The 21053-nt window shown below is 47.8% G+C and overlaps 1 protein-coding gene across 3 annotated transcripts; it reads right to left on the bottom strand.

The window, feature by feature from the left end:
* Positions 1 to 261: 261 nt before the first annotated feature.
* Positions 262 to 20356, bottom strand: LOC142485408 (uncharacterized). Of its 3 annotated transcripts, XR_012798459.1 has the most exons (3): positions 20061 to 20356; positions 4237 to 4381; positions 262 to 900 (listed from the first exon to the last, which is right to left on the bottom strand). XR_012798459.1 is itself a non-coding variant. In XM_075584423.1 (2 exons), the coding sequence occupies exon 2, from the start codon at positions 4054 to 4056 to the stop codon at positions 2422 to 2424; it is 1635 nt and encodes a 544-aa protein (XP_075440538.1). In that variant the 5' UTR covers positions 4057 to 4381; positions 20061 to 20356; the 3' UTR covers positions 1412 to 2421. The 3 variants fall into 3 exon arrangements, 2 of the variants coding, with proteins under 2 accessions (XP_075440538.1, XP_075440539.1); XM_075584423.1 differs by lacking the exon at positions 262 to 900 and having other exon boundaries at positions 1412 to 4381; XM_075584424.1 differs by lacking the exons at positions 262 to 900; positions 20061 to 20356 and adding an exon at positions 5644 to 5718 and having other exon boundaries at positions 1412 to 4381.
* Between the last annotated feature and the right edge of the window lie 697 nt (positions 20357 to 21053).

Raw genomic sequence — 21053 nt, 5'->3', positions numbered from 1 at the left:
TTTTATTGCTATTTTTATTGCCATTTTCGATCGAAACGGAAAACGGGCGGGCACTTCCGGGACTACTATAGGGGGCCTCATTTGCCGCGCATGCGCACTACGCAGATCAACACGCCGACAAGCGTGTGAAGCAGAGACGCAGCGCAGCCTCTGAATACAGCCCCAGCGCGCGGGGCTTGTTCCTGAGGACTGAGATTACCCCCCCTCTTCATCCCATATGTTGCCCTACCAATAGAAGTGACGATCGTGATCTGGACCATTAAAGTTTTTATATATGTAAGTGCATATTATTATCTTTATTTGTTGTCAATACATATCAAATCTCAATCTTGGTGCGCTTTTGTGTTTTTTCTTTTTTTCTGGGACTCAATATAATTGAGAACTAAAATATATTTAAACTTGACAGAATTTGGAACGTTAGTGCATTTAATAACAGCAAACGAGGATACTGCTGCTGATGAAGTAGTTAGACAATTTATATGCAAATTACATACTAACATGAACAGGATATGAACATCAAAATAAAACTTATTCCAACGTTTGTGTAATACTAAAAATAAAAAAATTATAAAGAATATATACAAAATATAGTTAGATTGAATAATAAATAAATAATGATAATAATAATATTCAAATTGAATGACATCTAACATATGCCAGTCTTCTTTGAAACGTGAACCAATTCATTATCACATAATATACACATACCCTACCTATAACTAATAATATGAATATAATGTCCTTAATTGTATAAATCACATATATGTATAATAAATCTAAATACCGTACTAATATCTAAAAAGCAATAAATTGTGCATTATATAATAATTAATAAGAAAATATATACATATTTAAGCTTGAAAAAGAGAGAAACATTAAATGTATCTCTCCATATGTAAACTGGAAAGAAGAGATGAAACAGTGGTTAATGATTGCAAGAGACAAGCCAAAAACTTTTATATGGCTATAGATTTGTATATCAAATATAACCCTATTTTGGGTATATAGAGTCCTGATTGATCAAATTACAATTGTTCCTAAATGATTTTTTTCTATATCATTATAGAGAGAAGATCCCTATAGATATAATTGGGGGCAAAAATTAATCTAGCATAAGGGTGAAAGGGACCTGGATTATAACCATCCCAATATTATTTTTTAAAAATATATCAATGTGACGACTAGTATTGGTGCTGATTCTAGGTATAATAACTGCACTATATAAAGGATGAATATGTATTTGTAAATGTCTATATTAAACTATTGTACGTTGAGTAATAGGGGAGAGAAGCGAAGCTCTATTTTACTTAAGAAAAAGAAATACTAACAAGCCAAGAGGCAGCAATCCAAGTGAATAGAACTAACTAATAATTGAATTAAAAATTAATTTTATGTTTTATATTGTGTCTTGTGTAAACATGGTTTATATATTAATAAGTGAACTTAAATTCTAAATATGATTATTACATAGTAACTTATTAAGAATGATAAAGGAATGTGATTGTGTCAAAGATAAATATTGTGTCAAAGATAAATATTGTGTGTTTGTGATACAGTGCTGACCAAGGGTCCCACAATCACACCGACTAGGACCCCGGAGGGAGCATGCTAAACATGCTCAACCCAGACCTCTGAGATCCCGTCAATGGACGTGGATGTTGAATCTATATTACACTATAGTACTTGTGTCAATGCAGTCGTTTAGACCCCCTGGACTTAATGTCTCCAACATATAAATCCAGAAGGTCTCCCTTAAGTTCAGTTTTTTGACCCTGTCGCCACTTAATAATGCTAGAGGGATATGTTCTAAGCACATAACAGTCAATGATGATGGATCCTTGTTGTGTATTTCCAAGAAATGTCTAGATAGGTTGTGAGTGGTAATACCATGTAGAATGTTTCTTCTATGTTCTAGAAATCTTGTGCTTAGAGTCCTTGTGGTTCTCCCCACATATTGGAGTCCGCATTTGCATGTAATGACATAGATCACGAATGAGGATAGACAATCCATATGACTCTTAATTGTATGTGTAGATTTATTAAAAAAGGATGTAACTTGGTTGGTTTTGCACATATGTTTGCATGTTATACATCTATTTCTACCACAAACAAAGTTGCCATTTATTGTCGGTTTTAACAAAGAAAGATCCTTAATCTGTTTAAGGCGACTAGGTGCCAGAATGGTTTTCAAGTTTCTGGCTTTTTTGTATATAATGGGAACTTTAGTTGGTAATTTATTTCCAATTATTGGGTACCTTAACAATATACTCCAGTGTTTGTTGAGAATTGTTGAAATGCCTTTCACTGAATTATTAAATGTCGTAATGAAAAATGGTGACTTGACAGAATTGACCCCAAAATCACCATTGGTCCCTCCAACCTTGTTTGATTTGGATAATAAAGATTTACGCTCTAGGAGACCTACCTGTCGAAATGTCTCATATACAGTATGATGTGTTTGTCATAACCTTTGGCCAGAAATCTTTCAACCAATATTTCCCCCTGGGCCAAAAAATCAGAATGTGAAGAACAATTCCTCCTAATTCTGAGAAATTGGCCCCTGGGGATATTGGCCAACCATCTTTTGTAATGGTTGCTATTATTGTGTAGATAACTATTGGTGGCCACTGTTTTAAAGTGTGTTTTGGTGATGATTTCTCCATTTAAATGAGCCTCCAGTTCTAAGTCCAGAAACACAATCGTGTTCTTATTAACATTGTAAGTAAACTTCAGATCCATGTCATTGTTGTTAAATGTCTGCAGTTTATGTTCCAGGAGTTCCTGATCACCATCCCATATTAGGATGATGTCATCTATGTAACGGCCATAGTACACAAGACTCGCCCCCAGATCTGCATCACCCCACACATGTAGTTCCTCCCACAAACCCATGTAGAGGTTCGCATAACTGGGGGCAAATCTCGTGCCCATGGCCGTCCCACAGATCTGCAAATAATAAATGTCTTCAAATAAAAAATAATTGTGTTCTAGTATGAATGTAATGGCCTGCAAAATAAACAAGGATTGTGTGTTGCCTAAACTTGTGTCCAAATTAAGAAAATGTTTTACTGCTTCTAAACCTTTATTATGTTTAATGCAAGTATACAAAGATGTAATATCACATGTTGCCCAGATGTATGTGGGTTTCCAAATGATTCCAGAGATGGAGTCGAGGACATGCAACGTGTCTCTTAAATACGATTTCAATCGTGTGACTAAAGGTTGTAGAAAATAATCCACGTATTGGGACACGCTGGATGTCATCGACTCCACCCCTGAAACAATGGGTCTTCCAGGAGGGTTGGAAATGTGTTTATGTATCTTGGGAATGTGGTAAAAAATAGGTGTTCTTGGAAACCGTATGTAAAGAAAACCAAATTCTGACTTGTTAATGACATTCATATTTAGAGCCTGAGTAAGAAGATCTTTATACTTCTTTTGAAAACTTTCCATAGGATCTTGCCCCAAAATGATATATGAGGTATTGTCGCCTAAGAGTCTAAAAGCCTCTGACAGGTAATCTGTTCTGTCCTGCAGAACTATGCCCCCTCCTTTATCCGCCTGTCTAATGACAAGGTTGTTTAGACTACAAAGTTCCTTAAGTGCGATGTTCTCCTCTTTTGATAGATTTCTATTCCGTATTGATGTTGTATTTAAACACATTTGTTCAAAATCCTTAAGAACCATGGTGTAAAAAGTTTCAACAAATGCTCCCTTTGAATGGTAAGGAAAATACGTGGACTTTGCAGAAAAAGGAGAGTGGACTATTTTGGTATCTCTTACTGAAGGGAGATCAGCGGATCCATCAACACTTTGTTCTCTATATAAAACTAGGGGTCTTCCTGGTTGTGATGTAATATTTGTATGATTATTCGTAGATGATATAGAACTATCTAGCTCATAAACGGATAGCTGACTTATATCCAACAAATGTGATGACTCCTCTATTTGTATCCCTTCTTGTAACAGGGTGGACATTGCATCAATGCAAGCTATCTCCTGTGTGTTAAGTATACATTGTTGTTGTTCCTTGTTTTGCATCGTGAAATGTCGCATCAGTGTGATTTTCCTAATATATTTGTTCAAGTCTACAAACAGGTCAAATCTGTTTGGAAGACTACTGGGGGCAAATGAGAGACCCTTGGTCAGCAGTGATATGTGGTTACTAGACAAAATATGTGTTTATAAATTGAAAATGCCGTGTACCTCTGGATTGCTGGCTCTTAGCTTACCTACCTTCTTTCTTTGTTCGCGCTTCCCTCCCCTGGTTCCTCGCAGCTTCTTTTTCTCCGTTGTGGAGTGTTTGTATGATACGTCGGTTTCCGATCCCACAGGGGATAAGATTTTCCTCTCTCCCGATTCTCTTCTTGTGTTACTAATTCTAAAAAAGAGGCAGTGTGAGATTTAATGGTTGGGACAGTATTTTCTGGGTGGTTCTTGTTGCTATCCCTAATCTGTGTTTTAGGTATCGCCCCACTACTTTTGTCAATCACCACAGTCTCCTCACAACTTGCCCCCTTTTCTTGTAAGACTTCAAATCTATTTTCTGTAGGACAGGAAAATTGTGTATTTGCTATTGTCTTTTCACTTCTATGAGTGTTCTGTCCTTTGTCACTAGATGTTGAGTGAGTGTTTGAATTGTCTCTACTCTTGTCCCTTTGTTTGTCATCTTTATGGTTGGTTTTTTTATAATACTTATTTGGAGTATAATGTTTGGATCTATCTCTCCTATCATGTCGTCTCCAATCTCTGATTTTATCAGTAGCATAGTCAGTTTGATCTCTAACATATTTGCTACTCTTGCGATCACTGATCTCCTTTTCATATTTCAGTACCCTAGAGTCAACTAGTTTGTCCAACTCCTGGAATTCTTCACTTTCCACATATGGAATCATGATCTGTTGGGTTTCCTCTATTTCTTTTGCGATTTCATTAAGCTTATCTTCCCTATAATTTATTAATAATTTTATTAGGGTAAAGGAACATGACTCCATTGCGTCATTCCACTTATTTTTAAAATCAATATTTGTATCAAATGTTGGTTTTTTTGTAAACCTTAGGCCCCTAGGGACTATTTTGGCATCCAGATAATTCTGCAATGAAAGGAGATCAAGCCAATGTTTCATCTCTTCCTTCGCCAACCTTTCAAGCTTAAAAAAGTTGGTTTTTAGATCAATTGTATCCTCTTTGAATTCTGTCATATCTATTTCAGCTGAATCTGCATATTGTTGTCTCCTAATGAGACGCTCCTTACTAGTTTTCATCATTTTGCCAGATGTCCCAGAGATGCAAATGCAAGATGGGTGTAAATGGAAAGCTGCTGCTGTCTATTGAGGATGACAATTTAAAGGAACAGTTTTAAAGACAGCGCACCTTTTTCAGCACACCCAAATTGCTGCCTCTCTGGTGACGTGTGCCAAAATGTTGCACCAAATACCAATATTGATTAAGATATTTACATGAACCAACTGGTGCTCGCCTATACAAAATAAAATGTAATATAATGAAAAAATGTACATAAACCAAACAAAAAAAAAAATATAAAAAATGTGCAAAAATGTGAAAAAAATTATTACAATAATCTGTTGAAAATATATAAAAAATATAGCATAAAAATACAAAAAAATGAACTATAAAAAATACTTTAAGTCCAAATGAAGTCCATGAATGAATAAAACAAAGGTCCAGGCTGCTTCTTCTTGGGCTCACCAAGTTCCCATAGTACCTATTAGAAAAAGAAAAGAGAAAAAGCGCCCGATCCTTGTGTAAAATCAGATGAACAATTTAATAAATCATGGACATGACAAATGCACACTTACAATTTGTCTGATTAAAACAAGCATTTTATGGGACCTGCCCATGCACCAAACGAAGACACCACAGTCACCTCCGCTCTGCAATCTCACGATTAGTTCGTATTCCAGTACTTGAGAACGCCGTTTTCTCCAGGGTGTATATCAACCATCCGTCAGGAGCTTCTCAGCAGCGTGCGTCCGCCATTACTCCCACGCATGTGGTACTGGATACCGGAAGGACTTTGCTTGTGTTTCCTTGGTCTCTCTCTGGTGCCGAAGGCAGGTCAGCCACCGTAGTTACAATGTAAACCGTCCCTACGCGTTTCTTCCGCCTTTGCGGATTTCATCAGGGGATGGACACCAAAGGGGCTATCTGGTGTTAAATAGTCCCTCATGTTAATAAACATTATATGACTCACAGGTGTGTTCAATTCAATCGGTGTCATTAAATCAAGTTGATATCTGGTGCAATGTAATTGAGAACTAAAATATATTTAAACTTGACAGAATTTGGAACGTTAGTGCATTTAATAACAGCAAACAGCAAATCTCCCCCCCCCCACTTGGCGCACCTCTGGGTTATACTATATATATATATATATATATATATATATATATATATATATATATATATATATATATATATATATATATATATATATATATACACACACACACACACATATATACACACACACACACACACACACACACGTGTATGTGTGTATAAAACAGACTATATATATACATATAGTATGATATATATATATATATATATACATACTATATGTGTATATATATATATATATATATATATATATATATATATATATATATATATATATATATATATATATATATATATATATATATACACGACTATTAAGGTTAAAGATAATGGTGAAAGACAGGGTTGCAGACCTGTCTAAGACATGCAAATGAATATACAGGAATATTTACAGTATATATATATATATATATATATATATATATATATATATATATATATATATATATATATTGCGCGCGCACACACACATATAACGTTTTATCCAACTTTTTCATTTATCATTTGTAGAGAAAATGAACATTGTCGCCAGTAGCGCTATTTTTTCAAAATGTAATATCTCTACTAGTGTAAAATGATACTTCATATAAAGCAGGTTATGGGACCCAGTATAAAATGACCTTCATGTTTCTTATTACATCCCAGTATATGGATACTTTCTATTATCACAAGCTGCTAACATGTGACAGGGCTCAGAGTCTGAGGCCAGAATGTGACATACTGAACATTCTCATTCTAAATTTCAAAAAATATTGTGTTGATTTCTGACCTGACTGCCGTGGTTACAGCTCAACCACTCTGTTCTACTGCATGTCACCACTTTCTGCCACAACCAGCTGACGGTGGATCTGCAAGGAGTTCAACGCTCATTGGCATCACATCTGTGGCTTGGTTAACGTATCATTTCTCCAGCTTTTTATTGTATTGTTTTGAAGTAGATTATATTTATTTAGTTGAATAGATATTTATTTAGTTAAATAGATTATATTTGTTAGTTTAATAAGTTATATTTCTTAGTTTAATAAATTATATTTCTTAGTTTAATAAGTTATATTTCTTAGTTTAATAAATTATATTTCTTAGTTTAATAAGTTATATTTGTTAGTTTAATAAGTTATATTTGTTAGTTAATAGATTATATTTGTTAGCACAGTAGATTATATTTACTAGTATTTAAGTCTCCCCCTCAGTGCCCCATTAGGACCCGTGCGCATATTTCACATCTTTTCGGAGTCGCTTATTTTTTAGACCCTCGGAGCCGAAACCTAAAGGGGTCAGCTAAGAAAGTTCGGATCAAGAGGAGCCGCACAGTTTAAAGACAGAACATTTCCAAGGGAGATGGAGACAATTTGGGTAAGATCTGATTAAAGGACAACCTTTGGGGAAGGAAAGGGTGACGCGGGAGTGTAAGAGGGGGGTGAGAGAGCAAGGTGGTGTGTCAGATTGGGGCAGAGCAAGAGAACGCAAAAATGATGGGGATTTGCTGCACACCAAAAAAAACAATTAGTGATACTTTTACTGGTGCCCCTTAGTCTCAGGGAAGACCGGCATTTCGTCCAATGTATACAATATGATTGATGGAAAAGGGCACACGGATTTGAATAAAAAAAGATAATTTATTGTGCCACAGACTACAATGTTTCGGCTGCTGGCCTTTCTTTGCTGGATTTAGTGGGTTTAGCCACTTTACCGAGAAAGGCCAGCAGGCTGAAATGTTGTTGTCTATGGCAATGCAAGAGAAAACAGGTTGGGGGGGTGGGTTCTCGCAAGGTCACCGACCCATGGGTGAGTGTCCCCGGTGGCAACTAGTCCTGGACCCCGGGAAAGCTGTCTGTGGCCCATACAAGCTGAGTAACATGTAGAAAGGACACATGTATGTTCAGAATGAGTTAGCATGGTATTTTGAGAGGCATCATAGCAGGTCAGTGCAAGTCAGTGCAGAGCACTGCAAGGTCAGTCAATATGAGGAAGGGTCCGATGGAGGAATTGGAGGGTCCCAGAATATCTCTTAAAGCAGGGGTGTGCAAATCGAGGGGTGCGACATTTTCTTGGGGAGGAGGGGCTCGGCGCTTACAGTGGCCCCTCGCTCTTCCCCACAGCATTTAAATTAAATGCCGGAAATCGCGCGCAAGGCCTCTGTAAGTTCCCTTTCCTTGTCTCCGGCGGCTTCTGGAGACAGCAACGTGGCGTCACATGATGTGACATTACCATAGCAACGTGATATCACATGACGTCGTTACATCAGAACGTCGGAGACAAGGTGGGGAGGGTGGAGGGGGGAGCAGGGGAAAAAGGTTGCGCAACCCTGTCTTAAAGCATTGTCTTGCATACAGATCAGAGGCGAAGAATGGATATGGATATCCGATGTTAAGGAGGAAATAATACTGAGATCACTACCGCTAAGACCGATTCGATGGAAGAAGGTGAGTGATGAAATAGCCGTCACTGTTTAACTCTTCCAATTACCTGCAACTTCATGCAAAGAAATAGCAACGCTTGTTTTTAACGCATTAAGCGCCTAATGGGGAATTCAACTGCTGAGAGTTTAAGGGAGTTACTCACCAAACTCAGCGACGTTTCTGTGTCTCTGTGATAACTCCCCCAGGACATGCTTGAAAACCAGAGGTAACTCAATGTATTTTTGATAAATAGAAACATGACCTTCTGGGGAGGGGTATATAATGGGTACTGGGCCTGGTGAGGTGGGTATAACGGGTTCTGGGCCTGGTGAGGTGGGTATAACAGGTACTGGGCCTTGGGAGGGTTGTATAACTGGGTACTGAGCCTGGGGAGGTGGGTATAACGGGTATTTGCCCTGTGGAGGGCGGTATAACGTGGTATTGGGGAGGGGGTATAAGTGGCACAGGAGCTCTTGCGATACAGAGTATCACTGTCCCTGGTTACAAACACTTCATGTCTCCTGCAGATCAGGACACGCACGAAGGTGGTGCCCTTTGTGCCACCAGACGACGAGGCGGGCTACGAGGCGGACGACGAGGCATACGATAAAGCGGGCGTCAAGTGGTGCGAAGAGGTGGGCTACAAGGCGGCCGATGAGGCAGACGACGAAGCGGATGTCAAGTCTGGCGACGTGGTGGACGATGGCCTAGGAGAATACGAGAGGTGTGGACGGATCTGCTGCTTCACCTTTTTTAGGCGGAGGAGAAGACCCCGGGAGCAGGTAGCAGAATACGAGAGGTGCGGACAGATCTGCTGCTTCACCTTTTTTAGGCGGAGCAGCAGACCCCGGGAGCAGGTAGCAGAGGAGCCAGGGCGTAGATCCAGGGGTATTCTAGGGGCCCTGAGAAGTTGGTTTGACCGCAGGAGAGGCAGATAAGATCAGGAAGGCTGCGGGAGGGGCAGGTACTAGAGGGAGATTGGGATATTGGGCGTGAGAGGGTGAGAGAGAACAAGGAGCAGGGCCGGAGCACGGGTTTCATGCGCCCCAGGCGAAACTTAAAATTTGTGCCCCAGTTGTATAAAAAATAATAAGATAAATAAAATAATAAAATAAACAGTGGCGTAGCTATCGGGGCTGCAGGGGGTGCGACCGCACCCCAGCGCGACGCAAAATAAAAATAAAAGGGCGCCAAAATACTGGATAAAAAAAAGAATAATAATTTTTAAAAAAAGATAAATAAATTAGAAATAATAAGAGGAAAAAATAATAATGATTATTAATGCGCCCCTAGGACCTTTGCGCGCTAGGCGACCGCCTAATGGCCGGCCGGCCCTGCGAGGTATGCGGGAGGAAAAGGGGTGAATGGGATAGATATGCAGGGGGATGGGGGAGCAGGTGAGTTATACACAGGGGCACAAGGGCCCCATCACCCGCATCTCTATATACTGAGTGTGCCCCTGTGTATAACAACGCTGATCTGTGCTGTTCCATCTGATCTCACTGTGCAGTGATCCAGGGACCATCCGATCGCCATTTAATGGGGTCAGGAAGGAATTTTTTTCCCCCATTGCACAGCAGGGGTTATGTTTCGCCTTCCTCTGGATCACAGCAACAAACTGCCCTTTGTGCATGAATTATCAGTGAGATCTTTATACACCCTGCATTGGTCTTCACCCCTTTGCTGCCGGAGGGGCCTGCAGTGCATTGCTCTGCGTGTTACTATATCGCTCTGCAATGTGCTGCAGGCCCCTCCCAGCAAAGAGATTAATTATTTAAATAAAATACTCTCTTTAATCCAACCTATGTGTAGTGTCTTTTCTATCCGTTGTATCTATTGCTAACAGCTCAGTGATTCTTCCCCAGGTCGCTGCACTAGTGTCACACTGCCAAGCCGGGTGTGATGGAGATTTATAGGGTCACATATACACTTCTGCCAAAACACGAGTGCAAACAGGAAGCCCCTCTGATCTGTCATATCTTTTATAACACAAAACGGTATCTAAAAAGGTAAAAAGAACATACATGGGATTCTGCTACAAATATCTCTCTAATTACAAACCAATTAGCAAATCATTCAGATTAGAGTCGAGAGAAAAGAAAGGGTTTAGTATCTCATGTACAGTATATGCAGTGTAGGCTGTTCTGCGCATTACATGCAGGGGACAACGTTTAGGGGATATAAGTAATGCTGATCTCAGAGCTGACCGGCTCTACCGGCTGACCTGCTCTACCGGCTGATCTGCTCTACTGGCTGACCGGCTGACCTGCTCTTCTGGCTGACCGGCTCTACTGGCTGACAGGCTGACCGGCTCTACCGGCTGACCGGCTTCCCTTCTTCCAGCTAACTGACCTGAATTGTAGCCCCTGTATCTCCCAATTAAACGTTTTATTGGCATATTCTTGTTTGACTCGTTCTATACAGACATTTTCTATACATTCATTGTGGGATTTGATAACATCTGTAAGATCTCTCAGAACATCACATTCTGTACGTTTGTGCTGAATATTTTTCCATTCTCAATTTACTTAGGGGCCTATGCAGAGAGCAGCGCTGGAAATAATTGGAATTGGTAATAAATTGTACCTGTAATGGCGTGATTTTATCTCCATATGCAGAAAGGTCAGAAAATTGCATTTAAAATCATGCTTGATTATGGAGAGTTTCAACCGGCGAGATGCGCGCTGGTGAAACATGTTTGAAAAAAAGCGCGATTTTTTTTCTTCTTTTCACTCTCGCCGGTGAGCTCCAGTTTCCTGCCAACTTTTGTTGGCGGAGCTAATTCTAGAATTTCTCTCCATTTTAATGGCGCGAACAGCCGCTAGATGGCGATCGTGCCTTTCTGCATACGGCCCTTTTCAAAACTGGCGAGATTTTGGTTCTCGCCAGCCGTGCGGCGAGTTCTACTAAAAAAAAATAAAAAAATGGCGCTGCTCTCTGCATAGGCCCCTTAATATTAGTTTTTGGCTTCAATTATTTATATCGAGCCCAAAATACCTTTATACAGAATGCTGTTCCCTTTAGCCCACAAATGCTGCTTCATTAAAGCCCAGGGGTGGCACTTTGTGCATTCTCAAACTTTTAGGCAACATCCCTAATTTCCAAAAGTGGGATAAAATCTGTGCATATTTAAATGGTTAATTTTTCCATTTTTCCATTGTGACAAAATATCAATTTTCTCACTCAGACTCCTAAATCCCTCCCCAAATATATCCGTTTCACATAAAAGTGTGTGCGCGTCTCCTTCCGCCTAACTGGCACGTCGTCCTTAAGGGCGCCACTCCGTGTAACTCCACGCTGCCCTCCAGTGGCAAAAGAAATAAGATACATTTACTATACTCGTCTGGCAGCTGCTCCCGTATAAGGTGGGTAACTCTGTATTAGGGGTCTTGGTAGAGTATATTTTATACGTATGTCAGTTAGATAGGAATATTATTTTCTCAACGGGTTATTGTGAGAGGCCTTAGATCTTATCCTATATGCACGCAGCCCTCGCCTCTCTGACCTTGAACACGTACTTCAATCTGATTTTTTGAGACTTGAAACTGGATTTCCCAAAACAAACTGATTTTAAACACTGACAAGACTGTAACAATGGTATTTGGGACCAGAGCTAAATTGCTAAAGCTACCAATGACAGAGCTTCAGATAAAAACCAGCTCTAATACCATCCTAGCCCCTGTTACTGGTTTGAAATATCTGGGCATATAGTTCAACTCCCATTTAACATTTGGGTTGCACATTGATACCCTGACATCCAAATCCTATGCCAAACTAGGTGTACTTTACAGGAACAAATCCTCCCTAAGGCCCTCATGCAGTAATCGCCTACAGCGATTCAGTAAGCCCAGAGAAGCTGGCGATTAGAGCAAAAATAACCGTTTTTTGTTTTGCCGGAAAATAAATAAATAAATAAAATCTGCAGATGCGCGGTGATAAGCCACTTTTCGGCACTGATCGCCAGTTTTTCAAACACGCTCAATTCTATAAGCCCTGATCAGCTTATTGCGGCTGATCTCCACTTTAAAATTGCTGTTTCTTCTCCAAATTGTCCCGCCACAAAAGTTGGCAAGAAGGTGGGGTGAAGCTGCGATGAAAATAACATGCATGTGTCCCAGAGCTGATATCCATTGATATCAGCACCAGAGACCCCCGGCATGAATCCCATGCATAAAAAATGCATTTACAGGCAACTTCATTACAGCCAAGGCAATGAAGGGGTTATACACCCGTGCCAGGCTTATTGTGGGTAGCGGGGGTGGGAGGAGGTGGTATTTGGCCCTGGCTGGGTGTTTAGGCCTTGCCAGGGGGTTGGGGGATGACTTAACCTCTTCTTTAACTTAGCGGTTAATACCGCTAAGGTAATGAAGGGGTTAACCCCTCCCACTACCCCCCCACCCGGTAGGCCTAAACACCCATCCTTAGGGCCAATACCCCGTTCACCCACCCCCGCTACCCACAATAAACACAAATACACATAACAGCCCCACTGGCCACCTCCTAGGTCCCTAATAAACCATTACAATATTCATAAAACCATTATTTTGTTTACACCCAGGATTATTACATGGGGTTAGGGCTATGTTATTCAGTGAGGGGTTGTATGTTTGTATTCGTAGGGACAGGCAAGGCCGGAGCCAGATGGGGTTCTCCTGCCTCTGTCCTCCCTGTCTCCTGACCCTTCCTGTAGCCGGACAAAGAAGAAGAAGCAGGCACACGGTCTTACTCAAAGGAGGTTTAATATGCCATAAAGTCCAACGTTTCGGCAGTCAAATACAGCCTTTCTCAAGGTGAAGGCTACCAAACACAAGAAAACAGTCACAATATATACCACCCCCCCTGATACTCACCCCTCCCGGCTCTGCCACATAACCAGGATGCTGACGCCCACCTGATGACGTCAGAGCTACCACATGGCGCCCCCTAGTGACGTCTAGGTCTAAATCCCTGGCAATACAGCATAGAGCTGTCTTGGAGGACTGCAGCCACAGCCACACATGGGGGAGTGTTCAGTCTGGGGAGAGGTGTGGCTGTGGCTGCAGTCCTCCAAGACAGCTCTATGCTGTATTGCCAGGGATTTAGACCTAGACGTCTGACGTCACTAGGGGGCGCCATATGGTAGCTCTGACGTCATCAGGTGGGCGTCAGCATCCTGGTTATGTGGCAGAGTGGGGTGGGGTTGCATCCCTTGTTTTTATGACTTTCTAATAAAGATAGATTTTTGCCAGACCTGCCTCTTCTCTGGATCATGGTGCGCTGCACTTTCTCTAGGGCAGGCCTGCACAACTCCAGTCCTCGAGGGCCGCACACAGGCCAGGTTTTTAGGATATCCCTACTTCAGCACAGCTGGCTCAATTAGTGGCTCAGTACGACTGAGCCACTAATTGAGCCAGCTGTGCTGATTTAGGGATATCCTGAAAACCTGGCCTGTTTGCGACCCTCGAGGACTGGAGTTGTGCAGGCCTGCTCTAGGGTATGGGAGACTGCCTGATGGGTGGCTGGGTTATGGGAGACTGCCTGACACTTTTATGGGAGTCTGCCTGACACTTGGGTGGGTGGGAGACTGTCTGACACTTGGCTTGACTGCCTGACACTTTGACTGCCTGACACTTGGGTGGGTGGGTGTATGGGTGGGTGGGAGACTGCCTGACACTTGGGTTTGACTGCCTGACACTTGGGTGGGTGGAAGGGTGGGTGGGAGACTGCCTGACACTTGGGTGGGTGGGAGACTGCCTGACACTTGGGTGGGTGGGTGGGAGACTGCCTGACACTTGGGTGGGTGGGAGACTGCCTGAAACTTGGGGGGGTGGGTGGTAGACTGCCTGACACTTGGGTTGACTGCCTGACACGTGGGTGGGTGACTGACTGCCTGACACTTGGGTGGGTGGGAGGGAGACTGCCTGACACTTGGGTGGGTGGGAGACTGCCTGAAACTTGGGGGGGTGGGTGGGAGACTGCCTGACACTTGGGTGGGTGACTGCCTGACACTTGGGTTGACTGCCTGACACGTGGGTGGGTGACTGACTGCCTGACACGTGGGTGGGTGACTGACTGACACGTGGGTGGGTGACTGACTGACACGTTAGACTGCCTGGCACGTGGGTGGGTGGGTGGGTGACTGACTGCCTGACATATGGGTGGGTGACTGACTGACACGTGGGTGACTGACTGACACGTGGGTGAGTGGGTGAGTGGGTTGGTGTCTGTATACATTCTGTCACTGATACACACAGACACTGGGAGGGGGCAGTCACACACACACTGGGGGGGCAGTCACACACAAACACAGAATGGGAGGGGGGCAGACACACACACACACAGAATGGGAGGGGGGCAGACACACACACACAGAGAATGGGAGGGGGGCAGACACACACACACACACACAGACTTGGAGGGGGCACTTACACACACTGGGAGGCGGGCAGTCACACTTGCACAGACTGGAAAGGGGAGCAGTCACACACACACAGACTGGGAGGGGGCAGTCACACACACACACACACACACACACACACACACACACACTGGGAGGGGGGCAGTCACACACCAACACTGGGTGGGGGGCAGTCACACACCCACACTGGGAGGGGGGCAGTCACACACCCACACTGGGTGGGGGGGGGCAGTCACACACCCACACTGGGTGGGGGGGGCAGTCACACACACACTGGGAGGGGGGGCAGTCACACACACACTGGGAGGGGGCAGTCACACACACACTGGGAGGGGGGGGGGGCAGTCACACACACACTGGGAGGGGGGCAGTCACACACACTGGGAGGGGGGGCAGTCGCACACACACTGGGAGGGGGGGCAGTCACACACACACTGGCAGGGGGGCAGTCACACACACACTGGGAGGGGGGGCAGTCACACACACACTGGGAGGTGGAGCAGTCACACACACACACACAGACTGGGAGGGGGGCAGTCACACACACACTGGGAGGGGGGGCAGTCACACACACACAGACTGGGAGGGGGGCAGTCACACACACACTGGGAGGGGGGGCTGTCACACACACTGGGAGGGGGGGCAGTCACACACACTGGGAGGGGGGGCAGTCACACACACTGGGAGGGGGGGCAGTCACACACACACTGGGAGGAGGCAGTCACACACACACTGGGAGGGGGGGCAGTCACACACACACTGGGAGGGGGGGCAGTCACACACACACTGGGAGGGGGGCAGTCACACACACTGGGAGGGGGGCAGTCACACACACTGGGAGGGGGGGCAGTCACACACACTGGGAGGGGGGGCAGTCACACACACACTGGGAGGTGGGGCTGTCACACACACACAGACTGGGAGGGGGGCAGTCACACACACACTGGGAGGGGGGCAGTCACACACACACAGACTGGGAGGGGGGCAGTCACACACACACTGGGAGGGGGGCTGTCACACACACTGGGAGGGGGGGCAGTCACACACACACTGGGAGGGGGCAGTCACACACACACTGAGAGGGGGGGCAGTCACACACACACTGGGAGGGGGCAGTCACACACACACACACACACACACACACACACACACACACTGGGAGGGGGGCAGTCACACACACACTGGGAGGGGGCAGTCACACACACACTGGGAGGGGGGGGCAGTCACACACACACTGGGAGGGGGGGGCAGTCACACACACACTGGGAGGGGGGGGCAGTCACACACACACTGGGAGGGGGGGCAGTCACACACACACACTGGGAGGGGGCAGTCACACACACACTGGGAGGGGGCAGTCACACACACACTGGGAGGGGGCAGTCACACACACACAGACTGGGAGGGGAGGCAGTCACACACACAGACTGGGAGGGGGCCAGTCACACACACAGACTGGGAGGGGGGGCAGTCACACACACAGACTGGGAGGGGGAGCAGTCACACACACAGACTGGGAGGGGGAGCAGTCACACACACAGACAGGGAGGGGGGCAGTCACACACAGACTGGGAGGGGGGCAGTCACACACACAGACTGGGAGGGGGGCAGTCACACACACAGACTGGGAGGGGGGCAGTCACACACCCACACTGGGAGGGGGGCAGTCACACACCCACACTGGGTGGGGGGGGGCAGTCACACACCCACACTGGGTGGGGGGGGCAGTCACACACACACTGGGAGGGGGGGCAGTCACACACACACTGGGAGGGGGCAGTCACACACACACTGGGAGGGGGGGGGGGCAGTCACACACACACTGGGAGGGGGGCAGTCACACACACTGGGAGGGGGGGCAGTCGCACACACACTGGGAGGGGGGGCAGTCACACACACACTGGCAGGGGGGCAGTCACACACACACTGGGAGGGGGGGCAGTCACACACACACTGGGAGGTGGGGCAGTCACACACACACACACAGACTGGGAGGGGGGCAGTCACACACACACTGGGAGGGGGGGCAGTCACACACACACAGACTGGGAGGGGGGCAGTCACACACACACTGGGAGGGGGGGCTGTCACACACACTGGGAGGGGGGGCAGTCACACACACTGGGAGGGGGGGCAGTCACACACACTGGGAGGGGGGGCAGTCACACACACACTGGGAGGAGGCAGTCACACACACACTGGGAGGGGGGGCAGTCACACACACACTGGGAGGGGGGGCAGTCACACACACACTGGGAGGGGGGCAGTCACACACACTGGGAGGGGGGCAGTCACACACACTGGGAGGGGGGGCAGTCACACACACTGGGAGGGGGGGCAGTCACACACACACTGGGAGGTGGGGCTGTCACACACACACAGACTGGGAGGGGGGCAGTCACACACACACTGGGAGGGGGGCAGTCACACACACACAGACTGGGAGGGGGGCAGTCACACACACACTGGGAGGGGGGCTGTCACACACACTGGGAGGGGGGGCAGTCACACACACACTGGGAGGGGGCAGTCACACACACACTGAGAGGGGGGGCAGTCACACACACTGGGAGGGGGCAGTCACACACACACACACACACACACACACACACACTGGGAGGGGGGCAGTCACACACACACTGGGAGGGGGCAGTCACACACACACTGGGAGGGGGGGGCAGTCACACACACACTGGGAGGGGGGGGCAGTCACACACACACTGGGAGGGGGGGGCAGTCACACACACACTGGGAGGGGGGGCAGTCACACACACACACTGGGAGGGGGCAGTCACACACACACTGGGAGGGGGCAGTCACACACACACTGGGAGGGGGCAGTCACACACACACAGACTGGGAGGGGAGGCAGTCACACACACAGACTGGGAGGGGGCCAGTCACACACACAGACTGGGAGGGGGGGCAGTCACACACACAGACTGGGAGGGGGAGCAGTCACACACACAGACTGGGAGGGGGAGCAGTCACACACACAGACAGGGAGGGGGGCAGTCACACACAGACTGGGAGGGGGGCAGTCACACACACAGACTGGGAGGGGGGCAGTCACACACACAGACTGGGAGGGGGGCAGTCACACACACAGACTGGGAGGGGGAGCAGTCACACACACAGACTGGGAGGGGGAGCAGTCACACACACAGACTGGGAGGGGGGCAGTCACACACACAGACTGGGAGGGGGGCAGTCACACACACAGACTGGGAGGGGGGCAGTCACACACACAGACTGGGAGGGGGGCAGTCACACACACAGACTGGGAGGGGGGCAGTCACACACACAGACTGGGAGGGGGGCAGTCACACACACAGACTGGGAGGGGGGCAGTCACACACACAGACTGGGAGGGGGGCAGTCACACACACAGACTGGGAGGGGGAGCAGTCACATACACAGACTGGGAGGGGGGCAGTCACACACACAGACTGGGAGGGGGGCAGTCACACACACACAGACTGGGAGGGGGGCAGTCACACACACAGACTGGGAGGGGGGCAGTCACACACACAGACTGGGAGGGGTCTGGGGAGGCAGTCACACACACAGACTGGGAGGGGGGCAGTCACACACACACAGACTGGGAGGGGGGGCAGTCACACACACAGACTGGGAGGGGGGCAGACACACACACAGACTGGGAGGGGAGGCAGTCACACACACAGACTGGGAGGGGGGCAGTCATACACACACACACAGACTGGGAGGGGGGGCAGTCACACACACAGACTGGGAGGGGGGCAGTCACACACACACAGACTGGGAGGGGGGCAGTCACACACACAGACTGGGAGGGGGGCAGTCACACACACAGACTGGGAGGGGTCTGGGGAGGCAGTCACACACACAGACTGGGAGGGGGGCAGTCACACACACACTGACTGGGAGGGGGGGCAGTCACACACACAGACAGGGAGGGGGGCAGACACACACACAGACTGGGAGGGGAGGCAGTCACACACAGAGACTGGGAGGGGGGCAGTCATACACACACACAGACTGGGAGGGGGGCAGACACACACACAGACTGGGAGGGGGGCAGTCACACACACAGACGGGGAGGGGGGCAGTCACACACACAGACTGGGAGGGGGGCAGTCACACACACAGACTGGGAGGGGGGCAGTCACACACACAGACTGGGAGGGGGGCAGTCACACACACAGACTGGGAGGGGGGCAGTCACACACACAGACTGGGAGGGGGGGCAGTCACACACACAGACTGGGAGGGGAGGCAGTCACACACACAGACTGGGAGGGGGGCAGTCACACACACAGACTGGGAGGGGGGCAGTCACACACACAGACTGGGAGGGGGGCAGTCACACACACAGACTGGGAGGGGGGGCAGTCACATACACAGACTGGGAGGGGGGCAGTCACACACACAGACTGGGAGGGGGGCAGTCATACAAACACACACAGACTGGGAGGGGGGCAGTCACACACACACACAGACTGGGAGGGGAGGCAGTCACACACACAGACTGGGAGGCGGGCAGTCACACACACACTGGGAGGTGGGGCAGTCACACACACACACACACACAGACAGACTGGGAGGGGGGCAGTCATACACACACAGACTGGGAGGGGAGGCAGTCACACACACAGACTGGGAGGGGGGCAGTCACACACACACAGACTGGGAGGGGGGCAGTCACACACACAGACTGGGAGGGGGGCAGTCATACACACACAGACTGGGAGGCAGGCAGTCACACACACACAGACTGGGAGGGGGGCAGTCATACACACACACACAGACTGGGAGGGGGGCAGACACACACACACAGACTGGGAGGGGGGCAGACACACACACACACACAGACTGGGAAGGGGGCAGACACACACACACACAGGCGACATGGTGCTTACCTGTAATGCCACTGTAGGGAGCCAGAAGTAGTGAGGCTTTTTTCCAGTCTGCCGGCAGTTTCAGTTGCCAGCTGTGAGCCTTCCTTCTGGTGAACACACACACACACACACACACACACACACACACACACACACACACACACACACACACACACACACACACACACACACACACACACACACACACACACACACACACACACACACACACACTACAGCTACCACATGGCGCCCCCTAGTGACGTCAGACGTCTAAATCCCTGGCAATACAGCATAGAGCTGTCTTGGAGGACTGCAGCCTCAGCCACACCTCTCCCCAGACTGAACACTCCCCCATGTGTGGCTGTGGCTGCAGTCCTCCAAGGCAGCTCTATGCTGTATTGCCAGGGATTTAGACCTAGACGTCTGACGTCACTAGGGGGCGCCATATGGTAGCTCTGACGTCATCAGGTGGGTGTCAGCATCCTGGTTATGTGGCAGAGTGGGGTGGGGTTGCATCCCTTGTTTTTATGACTTTCTAATAAAGATAGATTTTTGCCAGACCTGTCTCTTCTCTGGATCATGGTGCGCTGCACTTTCTCTAGGGCAGGCCTGCACAACTCCAGTCCTCGAGGGCCGCACACAGGCCAGGTTTTTAGGATATCCCTACTTCAGCACAGCTGGCTCAATTAGTGGCTCAGTACGACTGCCTGACACTTGGGTGGGTGGGAGACTGCCTGAAACTTGGGGGGGTGGGTGGTAGACTGCCTGACACTTGGGTTGACTGCCTGACACGTGGGTGGGTGACTGACTGCCTGACACTTGGGTGGGTGGGAGGGAGACTGCCTGACACTTGGGTGGGTGGGAGGGAGACTGCCTGACACTTGGGTGGGTGGGTGGGAGACTGCCTGACACTTGGGTGGGTGGGTGGGAGACTGCCTGACACTTGGGTGGGTGGGTGGGAGACTGCCTGACACTTGGGTGGGTGGGTGGGAGACTGCCTGACACTTGGGT

This window comes from Ascaphus truei, unplaced genomic scaffold (genome assembly GCF_040206685.1).
Source record: "Ascaphus truei isolate aAscTru1 unplaced genomic scaffold, aAscTru1.hap1 HAP1_SCAFFOLD_591, whole genome shotgun sequence".
NCBI classification, from domain to species: Eukaryota; Metazoa; Chordata; class Amphibia; order Anura; family Ascaphidae; genus Ascaphus; species Ascaphus truei.
Note: the sequence above shows the minus strand (reverse complement) of the source record. Positions and strands in the feature narration are given on the sequence as shown.

What these genes read in the sequence shown, in the direction of transcription:
- LOC142485408 (XM_075584423.1), bottom strand. Translation starts at nt 4,056, where the DNA reads ATGCGACATTTCACGATGCAAAACAAGGAACAACAACAATGTATACTT.